At 36.0% G+C, this 19817-nt stretch overlaps 1 protein-coding gene across 4 annotated transcripts in view; it reads right to left on the reverse strand.

The window, feature by feature from the left end:
• Nucleotides 1–624: 624 nt before the first annotated feature.
• The window catches only part of BMPR1A (bone morphogenetic protein receptor type 1A), a 141665-nt gene continuing 122472 nt past the window's right edge, over nucleotides 625–19817 (reverse strand). For all 4 annotated transcript variants that reach the window (XM_082424240.1, XM_082424237.1, XM_082424239.1 and 1 more), the window contains 6 exons: nucleotides 14897–15041; nucleotides 10568–10760; nucleotides 7870–8167; nucleotides 5747–5922; nucleotides 4597–4727; nucleotides 625–4509 (listed from right to left, as the gene is read on the reverse strand). In XM_082424240.1, coding sequence (XP_082280366.1) covers nucleotides 4384–4509; nucleotides 4597–4727; nucleotides 5747–5922; nucleotides 7870–8167; nucleotides 10568–10760; nucleotides 14897–15041 — 1069 coding nt within the window. In that variant the 3' untranslated portion in view covers nucleotides 625–4383. The remainder of the gene's footprint in view (nucleotides 4510–4596; nucleotides 4728–5746; nucleotides 5923–7869; nucleotides 8168–10567; nucleotides 10761–14896; nucleotides 15042–19817) is intronic.

Consider the following 19817-nt stretch of genomic DNA (forward strand, 5'->3'; position numbering starts at 1 on the left):
AATATATGAAGATTTATGTACAAGGATGTTCAATATATTGGTTATATTTTCCCAAACAATGAAAATAACCCAAATATTCAACAGGGAATTATAAAAATAAATTGTTCCATCTACTTAGTGGAATGCTATGTAGTCAATTTTTTAAAAAATGTTTTCAATGGATATATAATGACATACTATGATCTTAACATTGTAAAAAAAATATGTAGCAGCAAAAAAGATCAAAAAGAAACATTCAACTGTAAATAGTTGTACTATCTGGCAATAGGATTTTGAATGATTTCATTTGCTTCTTTATTCTTTCCTATGTTTTCCAAAATTTCTGTAATGAGTACATATTTTTAGAATTAGAAAAAATGTTTTGTTCTTTTTTTTTTTTAAAGGAAAATAACCCTTGGCTATAATAGGCTTATATAACTATTATAAGTTCTCTATCTACACAAAGGAAAGTGTGTGGCCACTTACCTGCCCTGTGTCCCACACTGGGTTTCTGGTGGCTGAAATGCACATCTCAGGGACATCTGTATGTACACTAACTTATTTGTCATAAAATTTCACTGGATATGTGACTTCTGATACACAATATAGTCCAAGCAGAGTATCACAAAACACATCACTAAAGTATACTAAAATAAGGTTATTTACTTAAAAATGATACACTGGATGTAATCTATATATAGAACAAAGCAATTAATGGTAAACTTAATAATAAGGCACCTTTTAAACCAGATGCTATACAAAATACATTTAGTGTGTTACATATCAAAGATGAATCTATGTTTTTGGTGTTTTACAAATGCATAATAAAACTGCTTGTTTTTAACCTTCTTTCAGTGTCTATGTACATCTTTCCTAATTGAGCTATAATGATACTTTCATTTTATACAATATATATTACATTTTAGTTTTTAAATGGGCAAGGACAACAGTCACTAAAAGGGCTTAAATAATTCCATTGAAAGCATAGTACAGAGCACAAGCTAAAATTACAATATATTTAATCCTTTGCAAAAGCAGTATTCACATACCTTCCTTACAGGATGATTACACATAGCTTCATGTGATGCTGCCCTAGATTTAATCTGCTCTTTATGAACGTATCCGCTTCTGCAGTTTTCACTGTGACTCTCATAACAGCACGGAGGCAAGAAGATGAACTGCTACACTGCTATTTTAACATCTGACCCAAGCAAATAATAAATATTACCACTTCTAAACAGTACAAGAGCTGCAACAATCTTTAAAAAAATCAATTCGTATTTCTGCTGTTGAAATTATTTTAGATATTTAAACATTTCAAAACGTGTATGAAAAGAAAAATAAATAATTTAATTTATAAAATCTTGCCTGGAATAAATTATTCAATATCAAATTTGATCTTGGGCCAACTTAGAGATGCATGATTCTTTAAATATTGTATTGCATTTTTGTTCTAAACAGAAGCAAAGCATCTGGGGAAAAAAAGGTACTGAATATTTTTTAGAGTGGACAAATAAAAAATCTGGCACATTCTAGGAAAACATAATTTTCAAAAACTATAGGTCACTTTCTAAGCTCAAAAACACTCCTGAAATTGGAAAGGCAACACAAAATGTTGATTGAAATATCTTTTGTGAAAACATTTCCAGAGAAACAAGATTCGAATTTTATGCTTCAGAAACTTGTCCAATAAGAAAGCACAGGGAAAGCTTAGAATAGACACACTGAAGCCAATTCCTAGCATGCATGCCTTTAATTCTAGAGATATTGATATTTACCAGTATAAAGAGGATTCATAAGGAGAATTTTCTTTGAGGGAGGATTAACTTCTGTTATATTCAGGTAGTTTTGGTTTTTTGTTTGTTTTGATATTTTAGTTAAAGGGATGACAGACAGAAGCTACACATTTTTAAGATGCTAAGTTGTAAGCAGGACCAAATAATGGCTTCCAGGGTTTTACAAATTATTATTTATGGTACTATGTAATACTTCCTCTTTTACTCTTTAAATATTTAAATATGAACTTAGAAATTTAAGAGTAAGAATAAAAGGAGAGAAAAAAATAGGTTTCATGCAACTTTTTTTCGACTTTAGGATTTCAAAAATGGAATCATTTGCTTTTTAAAGAACATGTAATATTAGAAAATATTTTTATTGAACAAGTTTCTTGATATCACTTTTAATAAATCAATTTAAAAAATCACTATAATGCTCTTGTACTTATATATTATCTGCAATTGTCTGCTTCCACATACTAACATTTCTAAGAATAGAGTTTGCCTTTCCTTACATTTTTTTCTTTATTATTAAGACGACAAATTATTTTCAAGATTTATAGTTTATCAAATAAAAAATAAATCAAGGTTAACCTTATACTAAGTAGATTAGAGCTCATAAGTATTCTTAAATCACTTGGAAATTTAGATAAAAATACCTGTACCTCTCAGTACAGAGATGGGGAAAACATTCTCAAACAGGAAGTTATTGGGTACTATGTATATCAATATATAAATTTACTTATCTTGATGAACATTTCAAGCTTTAGTTATGTTAGATGAAAATTATTAAACTTGGTCAAAACTGTTAAAGCAAGTCTCAAATTTGTGATTGATGTATAGACAAATATGTAAGCATTTCATCCTTAAATGTCAGTCACATTTTTGGCAATGGATGGATACATGCTCTGATTCCTCCCCTTTAAAGATTGTTTTAGCTATGTTGTGATATAATCACATTTATTTTATGCTATATTCAAGAAAACTGTCTCACTTTATGCACCCATGAGTTGTTTGTTCAGAATAAGACATTAATATTTAAAAGGCATTACAGAAGTATGGTAAGTTTAAGTAGATCAGAATTACTCCTTGGGGAAACAAGGCATCCATAAAATATGTAGCATTTTATTGAATAACAGCTATATGGTATAGATATAGGCACTGACTAGATATTGAACTTTTTGCCTGACTCTTCACTGTCTTCACAAACTTACGGAACAGAAATCATAAAACCAAAAATCTCAAATGATTTAAATGTCTAAAACAGTTGTTGACAAATGTATATTAACTCTGAGACAGAAATTTCTAATTGGAGGATCCTTTCATAAAGGAGAATCGAGATGATGGCATCTTAATGAAAGTCTATACCTATGGTTAGTTCTTGATATTTAAACAAAGTCCTAGACTTGATATAGTACTTTGAATTAATTCTGAAAATTTACATGTAGTTCTACTTTACAACATTTTTTTTCTGATGATCTTTTAATTTTTTTTCCCTTAAGGATGGGATATGAGGTACACATGAGCTGGTTTCTATAGTATGAATGTATGTACATATATAAAATATGGTCGTAAAGGAGCAGGTGTTTTGCAAGTAAAGCATATTATACACAAAATATAAATAACTTCCCTTTTAAAAGTTACTGAGAATAAAGAATACAGAACATGGTTACAGGCACTTACATTGCTATCAAATGCAGTAATTAGTATTCACTTCAATAAGAAGTGTTTTCTTTAGAAGGTTCATGGCATTGGAAGTTCCAACTTTGGATAGGATGCTTTTCATGACAAAAATAATAATTACAAAAAAAAAAAAAAAAAGTTTGTGGTGGGAGGAAAACAGTCCAAATTTACATACACTTTAAACTCCTTTTGGCCTTTATATCAACTTTAATGTTAAAAAATAAAGTTGGTGGAGAAGCTAGCTCACTTGCAAGGTAAATGGCTTTTATGTGATTGGCAAATCTTGGTCAGATAATCCATTTTTAAAGCACAAAACCAACAGCCACCAATATCTTCCTGTGCATTCATAAATTAGTTTCTTCTAATTCAAATGGCAGCAGAGGAATTCTGGTATGCATGTATGTACACAGACACACACACACACACACCATTATCAAGGCATGACAAACTATCATAAACTAAGCAGTATCCCAAACAGATCATGATCCATAGGCTGCTTACAAAGGTAGAATACAAATAGATTAAATTTTCTCAGGTAGAAGGTAAAAGTGTATATTTCTCCATCTCTGCTGAATTCATTTATCTTCTTAAGGCTTTCACAGAAAGCACCATTTTATGAACAGGTAATTCAGTACCCAGAGTTTGACTGGAGACATTAATCAGGATTGAAGTCTTGATGCAGTTCATAAAAACCCAATAAAAAAAAGGCATCAAAAACCACATTTATAATAAAGCTGTCCATATATAAAGAATGAAGTGTTTAGAAGAAGTTCCCAGCTTGTATTCTACAGAGTACTGAAAGGTTTAATATTAGCAGCCTGTGAAGGTGTAGTGAGGAAAGAGTCTGAGAACCAAGTTAACATCCTTATTCTATTCTAATTCCACCCGTTCCTTGGGTGAAAACAGTTCTTGCAGTCTAGAATTTCTCCTCATGATTATTTGTCTGTCAAATCTTTACATCTTGAGATTCAACCATCTTGGCAAGTGTCTTCTTGATTCTCAGAGCTGTAAGTCTGGAGGCTGGATTGTGAGCCCAGCATTCTGACATTAGCTTCAAAACTGCTCGTAGACACTGAAAAGTAAAGAGAATGTAGTGAGTAGGTAAATATCATTGGCAACACTCAGCAATCACTTCCTAAGGGGACTGAATTCCACTTACTTCATCACTGTTCCATCGATTAGACACAATTGGCCGCAAACGTTTGACACACACAACCTCACGCATATCTTCATATGATGGATCACTGGGTACCATGTTATAATATGGTAATTGGTACTCTTCTACAATTCCTGTAGTGAGTGAGAAAGTATAGTGGGCACAAAAATGGTGGCTGGACAAAATACATCAATCCATTCAGTACCTCCTACTGAACTATGGAACTGAAACAAATCTCTCCATAAAGTAGAAAAGATTACAGAGTGGATGATTCACTTTTAACAGTAAAGGTATGTTCTCTTTTTCTAATGTCTAATTATTTTCTCTACCCCCACCATAGCTGTCCATATTGGACATACCAATATCCCTTAAAATAAGCAAGATGAACCACTCACCCTAAATTTTCAGTCTAATTATTTATGTACACAATTGTTTCTACTAATGAATGAGGTTTTAATTTTTTTAATTATTTTTTTTCTGCAGTAGAAAGACAACACATATGCAGAAAAGAGTTAATAAAGCAGACCTGAAACTGCTATTCTTAAAAGGCCTGCTTGCAAGACTGGCACTTGACTGGTGTCTGGGAACTTGCCTGGTAAACAGCTCCCTACACTCATATAAAACTAAAGGAAAAGGCGAGTCACTGTTCCTAGACTGTTTGTGCCAACAATATGGTTTATGCTGGACACCTGGCTTTCTTTCCAGGAGTTTGGAATTTTGATACATACTAGGCAGAGGATGCCCAAGTGACCAGCCTCCAAAAAAATCTTTGGGTACTAAATCTCTAATGAACTTCCCTGGATGACAATATTTTACACATTATCACAATTCATTGCTGGAGTAACTTAAGAAAATCCCGAGCGACTCCACTGGGAAAAGACTTTTGGAAGCTTGTACCTGATTTCCTCTAAACTTTCTGCCCCATGCACCTTTTCCCTTTGCTAATTTTATGTGTAGCCTTTCAGTGTTAACAAATTTTAGCTGTGAAGACAACTATATGCTGAGTCCTGGGAGTCCTAATGAAATCACAGAACCGGGGAGTGGTCCGGGGGATCCCTGACACACACGACATCTAAATTATACAACTGGAGGTGTTATTTTTTGAATGATGAGTATACAAACATAACCAGAAACATGCTACCTAAACTCCTACCTCCTGTGATACAACGACGAGCCATTTCCCAAATAATCAGGCCAAAGCTATAGATGTCAGCCATTATGTAGGGCTGGAAATGGTTTTTATTCAGGCTTTCATCTAGCACTTCTGGAGCCATGTAGCGTTTGGTACCCACCCTAGTATTCAAAGGTACATCAACTTCATTTGTATCACTGAAACAGAAGACAGACAACGTCCAGGTTGAGGGCCAAGAACAAAATCGTTTCTCATCTATTTTTGTCACATATTGTAAAAGTTAGGGTCTCTCTTTGTATATATATAACAAAATAAAATAAAGATCTATCTATCTATCTAATATGTCTATATTCCCTTATCAGAAATCCTTGGGGTCAGATGTATTTTGAAATTTAGCATCTTTCAGGTTTAAAAAAGTAATATACCCTTTAAATATATGCTATATATTATATAAATCTCCAGCAGGGTCTGCAGCAGTACTCAATCAAAATCATTAGTAAGTACACAGTGAAAAACTAAGTATGAATATTCATACTAAGCTGGATAAATAAAGACAGTAAATACCTCACATCAGTTCAAGTCAAGTTTTGTCACCAAACAAGTTTTGTGCCTCTCTAAGAAAGAGAACAATACTGAATATAAAAAAAGTGGTACATAATTATATCCCAGAACAAGTGAATGTGAAAATTAGTTGAATCATTTGCTTTTATCATTCTCATGTGATCCTTTGTGATTTAGGATTACATTTTTTTTCTTTATGGGTCCAACCAACTTAGTTCTATTGTGAGTAATGTTTACATAATCATATTGAAATGATGTTTATTGTTTTTTTCAATTTTTGGAGTAAATTTTAGAGTTAGAAGACATGAATGATTTGTTTTTAGGTCCCCAGATCTATTAGGTTCTGAAAACTACTCTGAGGCAGAGATTAATATAACGTATTTTATATTTTCTTAAATTAGCATCTGATGAATATTTGAGCCAATAAACACTCCACTGATAAAAACAACAGGATTAGAATACTGTAAAAATGATGGAAGAAGATTAAAATTTTTTAACGTTTGCTTTATTATGGACTAGTACTTCTATTTTATGGCCTGAAATGAGTTTTGAAATGTGAAATGGCTGCTGTATTCCAGAATTATAACATTAAAACAATTTAAATAGTTTTCTAAAAATCTGATATTCTCATTGTTTAAAAATGTTGACAAGGGCTTCCCTGGTGGCGCAGTGGTTGAGAATCTGCCTGCCAATGCAGGGGACACGGGTTCGAGCCCTGGTCTGGGAAGATCCCACATGTCGCGGAGCAGCTGGGCCCGTGAGCCACAATTACTGAGCCTGCGGCGTCTGGAGCCTGTGCTCCGCAACAAGAGAGGCCGCGATAATGAGAGGCCTGCGCACCGCGATGAAGAGTGGCCCCCACTTGCCACAACTAGAGGAAGCCCTCACACAGAAACGAAGACCCAACACAGCCATAAATAAATAAATAAATAAAAATTAAACTTTAAAAAAAAAAAAAATGTTGACAACATCAAGTAGTGATGAAGAAATGGCGTACTTATTTCTTGTTTATGGGAGTGTAAACTGATGCACGCTTTCTAAAGGGATAACCTACAACATACTATTAATATAACTTAATATGTACATACTCTCTGTCTAGCCCCTTCTCTAGCAATCCATCATGAAGAAATACTTGTACAAGTATTCAAGGATATTATATATGGATAAAATACAATATTCATTAAAGCATTTTTAAAATAAGAGAGATAAACTGGAGGCAACTTTAATGCTCATCAGTTGGGTCACAGATGAAATAAATTATAGTACATCTATAAAATGGAAAACTTTCCTTAACACTGTTAAAAAGAACGAAGTAGATCTATATATTCTGAAACGGAAGGATGTCTAAGACAATAAAAAGTAGGAAATCAAGAATTATGTAGAGTAGGATGTCATTTTTGTTAAAAACAGAAAACACAATGACAACAAAACACGGAGACCAAAACCCCCCAAAACCTAATTTATATAATTATATAAGCACAGATACATGTTTGGAAATCCACTGTCCTGAATACAAACACAAACAGGTAAATATCTTTAGGAGATTACAATAATTTCAAAACAGTAGGTAAAGAACCGCTCACCTGTTGAATTTAACAGCAAGGCCCAGGTCAGCAATACAGCAACTTCCATTTTTCTTGATGAGGATGTTTTTGCTCTTGAGGTCGCGATGAGCAATTGCAGGCTTTCCTTGAGTGCCATAAATTTCTGTGTGGAGATGGCACAGACCACAGGCAGCTGAGTAAGCCAGCTTAAGCAGGGCTCTGGTGTCTAGTGTAGCACATTTCAGGAAATCATAGAGGGATCCGTTTTCATGGTAATCGGTAATCAAATAGAGCTGAGTCCAGGAACCTGTACCTTTAATATCTGCTGCTATAAAACCTGTTCAATTAATGAATTTAAAAGGTTAGTTATCAGACGTGGCTAGGAAGAATAAAGAATGCTCATTTAGGATACTGAGAATAACTTAGGTATAATCTACAGGTAATAAAAATTTAACTTGCCTGACAAAATCTCTTGAATATGTTAACAAAATTTTTATTTCTGTCATTTACATATAAAAGTCTATACTTTTGTAATTAATTTAAAGTAATCTTAATGATAATCATAAAAATGATAATAATATGACTAAGAAAAAGATCACATATATAATAACCTAGGGAAATGTTATTAATCTACATGATTCTGTAAGTATGAAGAACTATAAAGAAGGAATGTGGAAAAGGCTCTTCATTTCAAACTGAAAAGTGGACCCATTAAAATAATAAAGTTAGGGCTTCCCTGGTGGTGCAGTGGTTAAGAATCCACCTGCCAATGCAGGGGGCAGGGGTTTGATCCCTGGTCCGGGAAGATCCCACATGCCTCAGAGCATCTAAGCCCGTGCGCCACAACTACTGAGCCTGCGCTCTAGAGCCGGCGAGCCACAACTACTGAACCCCACGCACCACAAGTACTGAAGCCTGCGTGCCTAGAGCCCATGCTCTGCAACAAGAGAAGCCACTGCAATGAGAAGCCCGCATACTGCAATGAAGAGTAGCCCCCGCTCACCGCAACTAGAGAAAGCCCGCGTGCAGCAACGAAGACCCAACACAGCCAAAAATAAATAAAATAAAAATAAAAATAAAATTAAAAAAATAATAATAAAGTTAAATATGTTCAACTAAGAGTTCGCTTCTAACTAAGCCAACTCCCACTTGCCCATCAATGCCTTATCACATTTGCCTTTTCAGCCTGGCTCACTGACAAGCAAGTTCACAATACTGGCTTCCTTTCTTTCTCCTTTCTCTTCTCCTCCCTTTCTTCAGAAAAAGGTGAGTGCTGAGTTGAATAATGTTCCCCCGCCTCATTCATGTCCACCTGGTACCTATAAATGTGACCTTATTTCGAAACAAGGTCTTTGTAGATATAATCAAGTTCAGATGAGGTGATACTAGGTTAGAGTGGGCCCTAAATCAATGACTGGTATCCTTATAGGAAGAGGGAAATATGGATACAGACACACAGGAAGAAGGCCATGTGCCAACAAAGACAGAGATAGGAGTGTGGTCTCCCAAGCCAAGGAATGCCGAAGATAGTTGGCAATCACCAGAATCTGGAAGAGGCAAGGAAGGGTCCTCCCCTAAAGCCTTCAGAGCATGTCCCTGCCAACACCTTGATTTTAAACTTCTGGCCTCCATAACTCTGAGAGAATTAAGTTTCTATTGTTTTAAGCCACCTAGTTTGTGGTACTCTGTTACGGACAGTCCTAGGAAACTAATATAATTAGTATAGGAAACTATACTCTTAGTAACATGCTATGCACTCTCTAAATTAAAGGGCAAGGAAATAGTAGTACCTGAATGGAAAGTCAGGGAAGGTAGATGAGTTTATGCACCCTACTGATCAGATCATACCTAGGTCATTTTGCTACTGTGTAAATGGGGGTGAGGAGAGAGACCTACTAAGCATAGAACATAATAAATGAAGCTACATCTTAGGGGGGGGGTGATTTAATTTGCAACAGGCAAAGGTACATATAGTTCAAGTTACCCTAGAAAATTGCTTAAATTACCTTTAAAAGACTTGTTTTTTTGTTACTATATGAGTAAGTCCAATAAACTATATTACTTCCACTTTGAAACTCACTGCTGTTTCTCCTCAGCTGGGTAGTAAATATAGACATACCTTGTTTAATTGAGCTTCACAGATACTGTGTTTTTAACAAACTGAAAGTCTGTGGCAACTCCTGCCACAAGTCTATAGGAGCCGTTTTTCAAACAGCATTTGCTCACTTCATGTGCTATGTTTTGGTAATTCTCACAAACCTTCAAACTTTTTCATTATTATTATATTTGTTATGGTGATCTGTGATCAGTGGTCTTTGATGTTACTACTGTAATTGTTTGGCATTTTTTAGCAGTAAAGTATTTTTAAATTAAGGTATGTACATTGTTTACTAGACATAATGCTACTGCACACTTAATAGACTACAGTACAGCATAAACATAATTTTTATACGCACTTGGAAACCAAAATATTTGGGGGACTTGCTTTATTGTGATATTTGCTTTATTGCAGTGGTCTGGAACCCAACACCAAAATATCTCCGAGCCATGTCTGGAAAGTGGTTGGTTGCCATTCAGGACTGGGTTGTATTTAAACTGTATATTCCACTAGATTTCCTTTAGCCAAATGCACACAACTGAACTCACATATGTTTTCAAAGCCCAAGTGCCAGGCTTCCACCGGCATCCCACTAACCTTGAAGAATATGGAACTGACTAAAATCAAACGTGTACTCACCGAGTATGTTTTCATGGCGCATTAGCACAGTTTGATAGATTTCCGTTTCTCGAAACCAGCTAGCTTCTTCAGTGGTAAAAAACACTTTGACTGCCACTTTCTCACCACGCCATTTACCCATCCACACTTCTCCATATCGGCCTTTACCAACTTGCCGAACCATCTGAATCTGTTTGGCAATAGTTCGCTGAACCTTCATAGAAAAAAGTAAAATGAGAAGAACATATTAAGATTGAGAAAGTGGTTTAATAGGGCATCCCATCAAAAAGGATGGTATATACAACCAACCAACTCCAAGATTAACATATATACAGTAGCCTCCATATCCGTTCCGCATCCTTGGATGTGGAAGGCCGACTGTAAGGGACCTGAGCATCTGTACATTTTTGTATCTGCAAGGGGTCCTGGAACCAACCCCTGAGGTTGATCCTGAGGGAGGACTGTACTGTATTCAAAAGGAGATGAAACAATGTACAATATATTCTAAACTCACAAAATAACAGGTTAGTCAATATGGCAGATTGTTTGCAAAAATGGACTATATAATTCCCCTCCCAGTACACACACCCTTGGGTAGTCTCCTCCACAGACTCTGGGCTTGGCTACATGACTTGCTTTGGGCAAAAGAACAACAGCAATTGTAAAACAAGTGAAAAGTCTTTGTGCACTGGGGCTTGCCCTTTCCTGCCATTCTAGGGCACCCTGTGACCAAAATGAGCAAAACCGTACCAACTGTTGGCCATGTACATAAACTATACCATTTGGCTCTAGCTGAGCAAATTCAGAAAAAGAACTGCCCAGAAGACTCACAGAATCATGAAAAATAACAAATGTTTGTTGTTTCAAGCCACTAAGCTTTGAGGTGGTTTATCATGTAGCAAAATCTAAATAACAGTTAAAAATACTCAACTCAGTCTGTAAGACCTTACATGATCTGGTCCCTGCCTAACTCTCCTGCCTGATCACTGACTCTAATCCCCTACCCTCACCCCTCTTATTTACCTTGTTTCAATTTTTAGAATTCACTCAAGCTCATTCCTGTCTCAATCTTTTTGCATGTGCAGTTCCCTTTACTTGAGTGTTGTTTCTCTCTTAAACACCTTCATAGCATATACATATTTCTCAGTTGCTGCACTTATCACAATTACAATTTTATTATTATTTATATACATATTTGTTTGAATTCCATCTCCCACTACTCACAGATTACAGGTATTTATTTAGGACAATACTTGAAGTACAATACTGCTTTCATTAATATTTGTTGGATGAAACAGGCAGGTAAATTGCTACCTTTCATTTTCAGAAGCATTAGCAGCCATTCTAAATTAAAAAAACAACACTAAGGTCCCGGTTAGAAATGTAGCTAAAATGGGCTAGATTTTATGACCATCTAAACTGACTTACTTTATGTATCACTTATTACAAAATCCTTTTGTGATTTCGTTTTAGAAAGCCAGAATTATTGAGGTCTAATTTACATATACTAAAATGCACTCTTTTCGACAACTGTGTTTTGACAAATGTATACAGTTATGTAACCACCAACATCACAATTAAGATACAGAACATTTCTATAACCCAAAAAAGTTCCCTTTACTGCTTGAAAGTCAATCACCTCCCCCCCTACCTTCAGTCCCTGGCATGACTGATCTCTTTTCTTTCCCTACAGTTTTGAACATGACATAAATGGAAACATACAATAGGTAGCCTCTGTATCTAGCTTCTTTAATTCAGCATAAAATACTTTGAAATTTACCTGTGTTGCTATTGCATGCATCAGTAGCTTGTTCCATTTTACTGACAAGCAGTATTCTACTCAATGAATGTACCACAATTTGTTTATCCATTTACCAACTGATGGACTTTTGGGTTGTTTACTATTTATTATGAATAAAGCTGCTATGAACATTCACAGTCAGTCTTTGTATGGACATGTTTGCATATTCCTTCTGTAAACAATTAGCAGAAGGACTGCTTCATTGTATAAAAAGTATATGCTTAACATTTTAGTCAGCTATCAACCTGTTTCCCAAAGTAGCTGTATTTTGCATTTCAATCAGCAATGTATGAGATTTCCAGTTGATTTTATTTATTTATTTATTTATTTATGGCTGCGTTGGGTCTTTGTTGCTGCACGCGGGCTTTTCTCTAGTTGCGGCGAGCAGGGGCTACTCTTCGTTGCGGTGCGCGGGCTTCTCATTGCGGTGGCTTCTCTTGTTGCGGATCACGGGCTCTAGGCGTGCGGCCTTCAGTAGTTGTGGCACACGGGATCAGTAGTTGTGGCTCGTGGGCTCTAGAGCACAGGCTCAGTAGTTGCAGTGCATGGGCTTAGGTGCTTCGAGGCATGTGGGATCTTCCCAGACCAGGGCTCGAACCCGTGTCCTCTGCATCGGCAGGAGGACTCTGAACCACTGTGCCACCAGGGAAGCCCTGATTTATATTCTTTTCCACACTTAATAGTCTCAGTTTTTGCCATACTAGTGCACGTGTAGTATCTCACTGTGTTTAATCTGCATTTCCCTGATGATGCTGAGCATCTTTTCATGTGCTTATCTGCCATTCTTATATCTTCTCTGGGCAAGTGTCTGTTCAAATCGTTTGTCCATTTTAAAAAAATTGGGTTGTCTCATTACTGAGTTGTAAAAATTCTTCATATATTCTGCAACACAAATTCTTTATCAGAACTCCTTTGCCAGTCTGTGACTTGTTTTTTCACTTTCTTAACAGTGTCTTCTGACTAGGAAAAGTTTTAAATTTTAAGAAAGGCCAATTTATCATTTCTTAAAATGACTCTTGCCTTTTGTGTCCTAAGAAATCTTTACTCAAGGTCACAATAATTTTCTAAAACATTTTCTTTTAAAGGTTTTATACTTTAATTTTTACATTTAGGTCTATGATCCATTTCAAGGTAATTTTGTATATGGAGCGAGATAAGGGTCAAGATTCACCTTTTGTCAAATGGATGCCCAATTTTTCCTGCACCATTTGTTAAATGGACTCTTTTCCCCACTGAATTACTCTGGCATCCAAATCAATTGATCACACATGTGTGCGTCCATTGCTAGACTCTATTCTGTTCCACTGATGTACATACCTAGCCTCATGCCAGGATCACATAGTGTTGACTACTGTAGCTGTACAATAAGCCCAGAAATCAGGTAGTGAATCCTCTTTATTCTTCTTTTTCAATATTGTTTTGGCTCTTCTAGGTCCTCTGCATTTCCAAATAATTGTTAGAATAAGCTCATCAATTTCTACAAAAGTTTGCTCTGATTTTGATTTGGATTGAATTGAAACTATAAATCAATTTTAGGATAACTGAAATCTTAATACTGAGTCTTCTGATTCAAAAACAGGTTAAAAACCTTAATGCTTATTAAGGGTTTTGTTCATTTCTTTTGGCAATGTTTTCTTGATTTTAAGTGTATAGGTCTTATATCAGTTTTAAGTTTATTCCAAAATATTTCATGTTTTTGATGCTATTTTAAATGATAGTGCTTTTAAAATTTTAATTCCTAATTGTTTATAGCCATTGTACATAAATTCAATGATTTTTGTACAATGACCTTGATAAACTCACTTATTGGTTGTTGAGCTTTACGTTATCATCTTTGAGATTTTCTATGTAGACAATCATGTTTTCCGCACTGTCCTTTCCAATTCAATTACAGAATTACCTGATTCAATGAATTTTATAATTAGAGATCAATGTATTTACTTTAAACAAACCAACTAAACACAGAATTTAAAATCTATCTAGATATCTAGTATTTATTATAAGAGTCCCCTTGACCCCTAAGTCTGAATATTTCTATACATATAATTCTCTTAGAATTATTTACAACTCGCTTTAACATCATTTTTATGAATTGTGTTTCGGTAATATAGTATTATATTGAGGGAAGTATCCTCTCTATGAAGAAGATCTGTGAGAGTAACTTCCTTTTGATTTCAGAATCTGAAATAGTTATACTTCTCCCAACCAATCAGTTTAACCTTACAGATGCAAGGTATTTTACACTTGATTCCTCAAGTTGGCTGTTAAAAACCTGTGAGCTAATGCTAACACTTACATAGCACTTCATGACCACATTTTCTCTTAACCTTGCTTGTGACTCTACCTTACTTGTCTATTCAATTTTTCTTATTTCATATTTCTTATTTTAACTAATTTCATCTTGCATTACTGTAGCCATCTTTCTCAATAAGGGAAAAAAGTGTGTCTAGTAAAGTCCCCTAATATGTAATTATTACGCTGTCTACCATCATATGACAACACATTCTGTATTAATAAACCATTCATGTTTATATGACATTTCAGCTTACCAATAAGGGTAGTCCAGATCCACTACCAGAACTTTGTGACTGGTCAATAAGGTCTTTTAATGATTCCCCAACTGGAATAAATGCTTCATCCTGTTCCAAGTCACGATTGTAACGGCGTCTGCTTGAGATGCTCTTGCAATAATGTCTTTTAAAAAAGCAGAAAATAATCTACATTAACATTCTAAAACTATAAAATTCTAAGGTAAGAAAAATCTTGAGGTTGTTGACACTATCATCCTTCCTTCATCACATGGGTTCATATCCAAATTAGTCTTATCATAGAAAAATATATCCTCTGTTAAAATAATGTCCAGAAATGGAGTTTATGAGGTAGAGAGCTATATACTGTCTTAAAATGGAAAGACGTCCATGGTACATTGGCAAGTGAAAAAAACAGATTAAAAAACAGCATGTAAAGTATGATCCTAGCTATAAACATTTTAAAATTATATGTATCTATACTTGTCTAAAAGGATCAGAAATATACCAGAAATATATCAAGTTGTATATAATAGTTATTGCTGGGAAGGTAGGAATATTTACTTTCTACTTTAATATGTATTTTCATCTGAATTTATAAGCATGTAGTCTTGTATCAAAATGAACAATAAATATACTTCCATTTTAAAAAAGGGAAAAAGAGTTTATGGAAAAGAAATCAAACAAGTTCTCTTAATTCATTCTAATATTTTCAAAGGCTTTTTTTAAAATTTCAAATTATGAAATGTTTCAAACATGTAGGAAGGTAGAGATTAATTTATTTGGCACCCATGTGTAAACCATTTAAATTTAATAAATATTGACATTATGCTATGTTTATTTTAGGTATATTTTAAATAAACATTAAAATATTTGCAGCTGCAGCCATTTCCCTCATAATTCCATTTCCCTCATTTACTCCTAAGAGACAAACACTATCCTGAAGGTGGTTATATCCTTCCTATCTATGTATTTATACCTTTACCATAAAAGTATATACTCATAAACAACATCGTTCCTCTGGACACAAATGGCATATGTTGTATTAATATTTTACATCATGCTTTAAAAAACTCCTTATGTGTTACATATTTACCCATGTTGATATATGTTAAAAAAACAATAGCTCATTTTTATTGATGTTGAGTGTGTGTCAGGCACTGTTCTATGACTTACTTCATCTTTATTAAACTCCTAAGAGGTAAGTACTATTGTTTCCATTTTACAAAAGAGGAAACCATGGCCCAGAGGCTCATCATTTGTCCCAAGTCAGACAGCTGGCTAATTATTCTCCAATACTGAGGCAAGACCCTTCTGAGTACTATAACCAAAACCCCATGAATTATGAGGTTTTCAAGTCACATAGCTGGTGGGAACAGATACTATCCCCAGCCTTGTGTGAGCACTGAATACTGTTTCCTTCAATCTTTTCAGACGTTCTTTCCCAGCCTTAGGTGGTTTCCTCACTTGAACACACTGATCAAGATTCAGCTGAATATTCTATGGGAATGTTCTGAAGATGTCTGGAGTTCTTTCTCTGTGAAACTCTCCTTTCCAGTACTCTGTACCTATGAACTATAGCTGCTGCTCTCTCCCCAGACTCTCAGCTGTATCTCCTCGATTCGGTGTCTGCTGGGCTACACCTGAGTTCTTCCTGTGTCCCGCAGCCAGAAACTCTCTTCAGGGAGTAAGCTGGGCAATCACAAGACTCACCTCATTTGTTTCCTGTTTCTCAGGGATCAGTGCCCTTCACTGGCTGATTGGCAGCTATTAGTATGCGATTGGGGCTTACTGATTACAGGTTTCACTGTAAGACAATCTGCTTGGGCCATTTCACTGGACTTACTAGAGACAGAATACTCAGGTCTTTTTTCTTGGGCTAGATGGATTTTCCCCAAGAACAATCTTCTTATATGTTATCTAGAGGGAACATGCTTGGTTAGCAGGGTTCTGGAGGGTAGGGGGGCCCACAAATTAGTATGTAAATATTCACTTTACCTCCTTATTTTTATTATAATACCTCACCCTCAATAATGGGATACCATAGCTGAGAACATTTTTGTTCTTTTCAGAGACTACACTTCTAGCCTTCTGTTAGAGAGACGGTGGAAAGTCACATCATTATTCAGAATAAGAGTAAGGATCTCAACATCTGTGGTACTTGGCATCCAAAATGGCCCACAAAACTTCTCAACTCCTGGTATGCCTGTCCTTGTTTACTTCCCTTCCACAAAGCAGGGCTGATCTCTGTGACCAGCAGAATATGGCAGAAGTGATGGTGTCACTTCTGAGTCTAGATCATGAACAGCACTGCAGTTTCCACCTTGGTCTCCTGGATCACTCACTCTGTGGGGTGTGGGGGGAGCCAGTCTTCATGCTGTGAGGAAGCTCATGCAGGCAGCTCAGTAGAGAGGCTCACATCAGAGCAACTAAGGTCTCCTGCCAACTTGTGAGCCTCGGAAGTGAGCTATCTTGGAAGGGGATCTACCAGCTCCACTCAAGCCTCCAGGTGAGCGCAGCCTCTGCTGACAATTGAGCCACCCAGTCAAGTCACTCCTGAAGTCCTGACCCACAGAAACAGTGAGAGATAATAACTGCTGTTTCAAGCCACTAAGTTTGGGAGTGATTTCTTAGTGCAGTATTGCACAACTAATACAGCATCTGACTTTCTAAAAACAGACTTGCAAGCAATCCTCTTGGTTTTACTGCCCCCCTCAACTTCACTACCATAGATAACTGCTACTGCCAATTCTTGAGCTTCTTGGGGAATTTTATAGTATAAACTGGTTGCTGTTTGTCTTTCTCATTTTCTAGCCTGGGATTCAGATTTCTTAGGTCTACAAAGTCACTACTCATCCATAAGCTTCACAGTTCCACAGCTTTTTGCTGTTATCTTGTCTCCTTGTCCTAGCTGGACAAAAAAGTTAAAAACTCTTTATTGCTGTTTTAGTGGGGGGCAACAAAAGTAAGTATGCTCAATCTACTTCTTTATCTAAAAAGCCTATTATCAAACATTTGAATCTTTACCAGTATAATGGGTAAAAAATAATATCTCAGTATGATTCTAATTTATATTTTTCATATTGTGAGTATTCTTGAGTCATCTTTTTATTTTTCTTTTAAGAGCCATATGGGGCTTCCCTGGTGGCGCAGTGGTTAAGGATCTGCCTGCCAATGCAGAAGACACGGGTTCGAGCCCTGGTCTGGGAAGATCCCACATGCCGCGGAGCAACTAAGCCCGTGAACCACAACTACTGAGCCTGCGCGTGTAGAGCCTGTGCTCCACAGCAAGAGAAGCCACAATGAAAAGCCTGCGCACCGCGATGAAGAGTAGCCCCCGCTCGCCACAACTAGAGGAAGCCTGTGCACAGAAACAAAGACCCAACACAGCCAAAAATAAATAAATAAATTTATATATTAAAAAAAAGAGCCATATGTATTTCTCTTTAGGTAAAACATATGCTCATTTTTTTGGGCCTAATTTCCCACTGAATTGATTTTTTTCTTTTTGATTTATAGAAGCTCTTTATATTTGAGAAATCAGCTCTTTGTAATATAAGCTGCGGATATTTTTCACTGTTGGTCTGTTTTCTGACCATTTATGGTGGTTTCTACCACATAGTAAAGTTTTATTTTTATGTAGTTGACACCATCAATCTTTTCTTTTTTTATAGTAATCTTTTATTTATTTATTTATTTTTATATTTATTTTTGGCTGTGTTGGGTCTTCATTTCTGTGCGAGGGCTTTCTCTAGTTGCGGCAAGCGGGGGCCACTCTTCATCGCGGTGCGCGGGCCTCTTCACTATCGCGGCCTCTCTTGTTGCGGAGCACAGGCTCCAGATGCGCAGGCTCAGTAGTTGTGGCTCACGGGCCTAGTTGCTCCGCGGCATGTGGGATCTTCCCAGACCAGGGCTCGAACCCGTGTCCCCTGCACTGGCAGGCAGACTCTCAACCACTGCGCCACCAGGGAAGCCCCCAATCTTTTCTTTTTTAATTTTAAGGTTTTTATGTTTTTGGTTTTTTTGCTTGTAAGTTTTGTGTCAGACTCAGATTATTTTAAAAAATTCTTCCAAGGTTTGTTCTAGTATTGTAATCAATTCAGTTTGTGTACATATATATATATATAGAGAGAGAGAGAGAGAGAGAGAGAGAGAGGAGAGAGAGAGAGAGAGAGAGAGAGAGAGAGAGAGAGAGAGAGAGAGAGAGAGAGAGAGAGAGAGGGAGAGAGAGAGGGAGAGCGGGAGAGAGCGGGAGAGAGCGGGAGAGAGAGCGGGAGAGCGAGAGCGGGAGAGCGAGCACCCCAATCTGGCTAAAATCTGCTTCAGTGTACGGAATTGATTCAACTTCATTTTCTTCCATATAGCTATCCACTCCCAAATCCATTTATTGAATAAGCCAACTTTTCCTCAGTGATCTGAAATGTTACCTTTATCATATACTAGCTTTCTTTATATACTTGGGTCTACTTATGGGTCTAGTAACCAATGTCACTGATATCTCTGTTTATTCATATGCCAGTAAGATAATATTTTATTATTGAAGTTTATGCCTTCCTGTTATTGCTCTTCTGGCAACTGTCTTCTGAAATCATGACTAAATGCAGACAATTCTGAACTACCAAATAACTAAAGAATGATGATACATACAGTTGATTTCTTGGGACAGGTTTTTAAATTTAGATATAAGAAAGTTCAATATTCTATAAATAAGAAAATCTTAAGTACTCATGAACGTAACAAGAAGTATAATGTTGTGTCCAATTAATTGATTAGTAGTAAGGTCCTCTGTTCCCTTAAGAAAACTATAATATAGTTAATTAAAGGAGATAACCAGAAAATACAGGTTAATGGTTCCTGAAATACATTCAGTGTCAATGGTTTCTGCCTACTGGCTTTAAGAACAACTATTTATATCTAATATTCAACAAAATATTTTGCACCA

This window comes from Balaenoptera physalus (genome assembly GCF_965194825.1).
Source record: "Balaenoptera physalus genome assembly, chromosome: 14".
Classification (NCBI taxonomy): domain Eukaryota; kingdom Metazoa; phylum Chordata; class Mammalia; order Artiodactyla; family Balaenopteridae; genus Balaenoptera; species Balaenoptera physalus.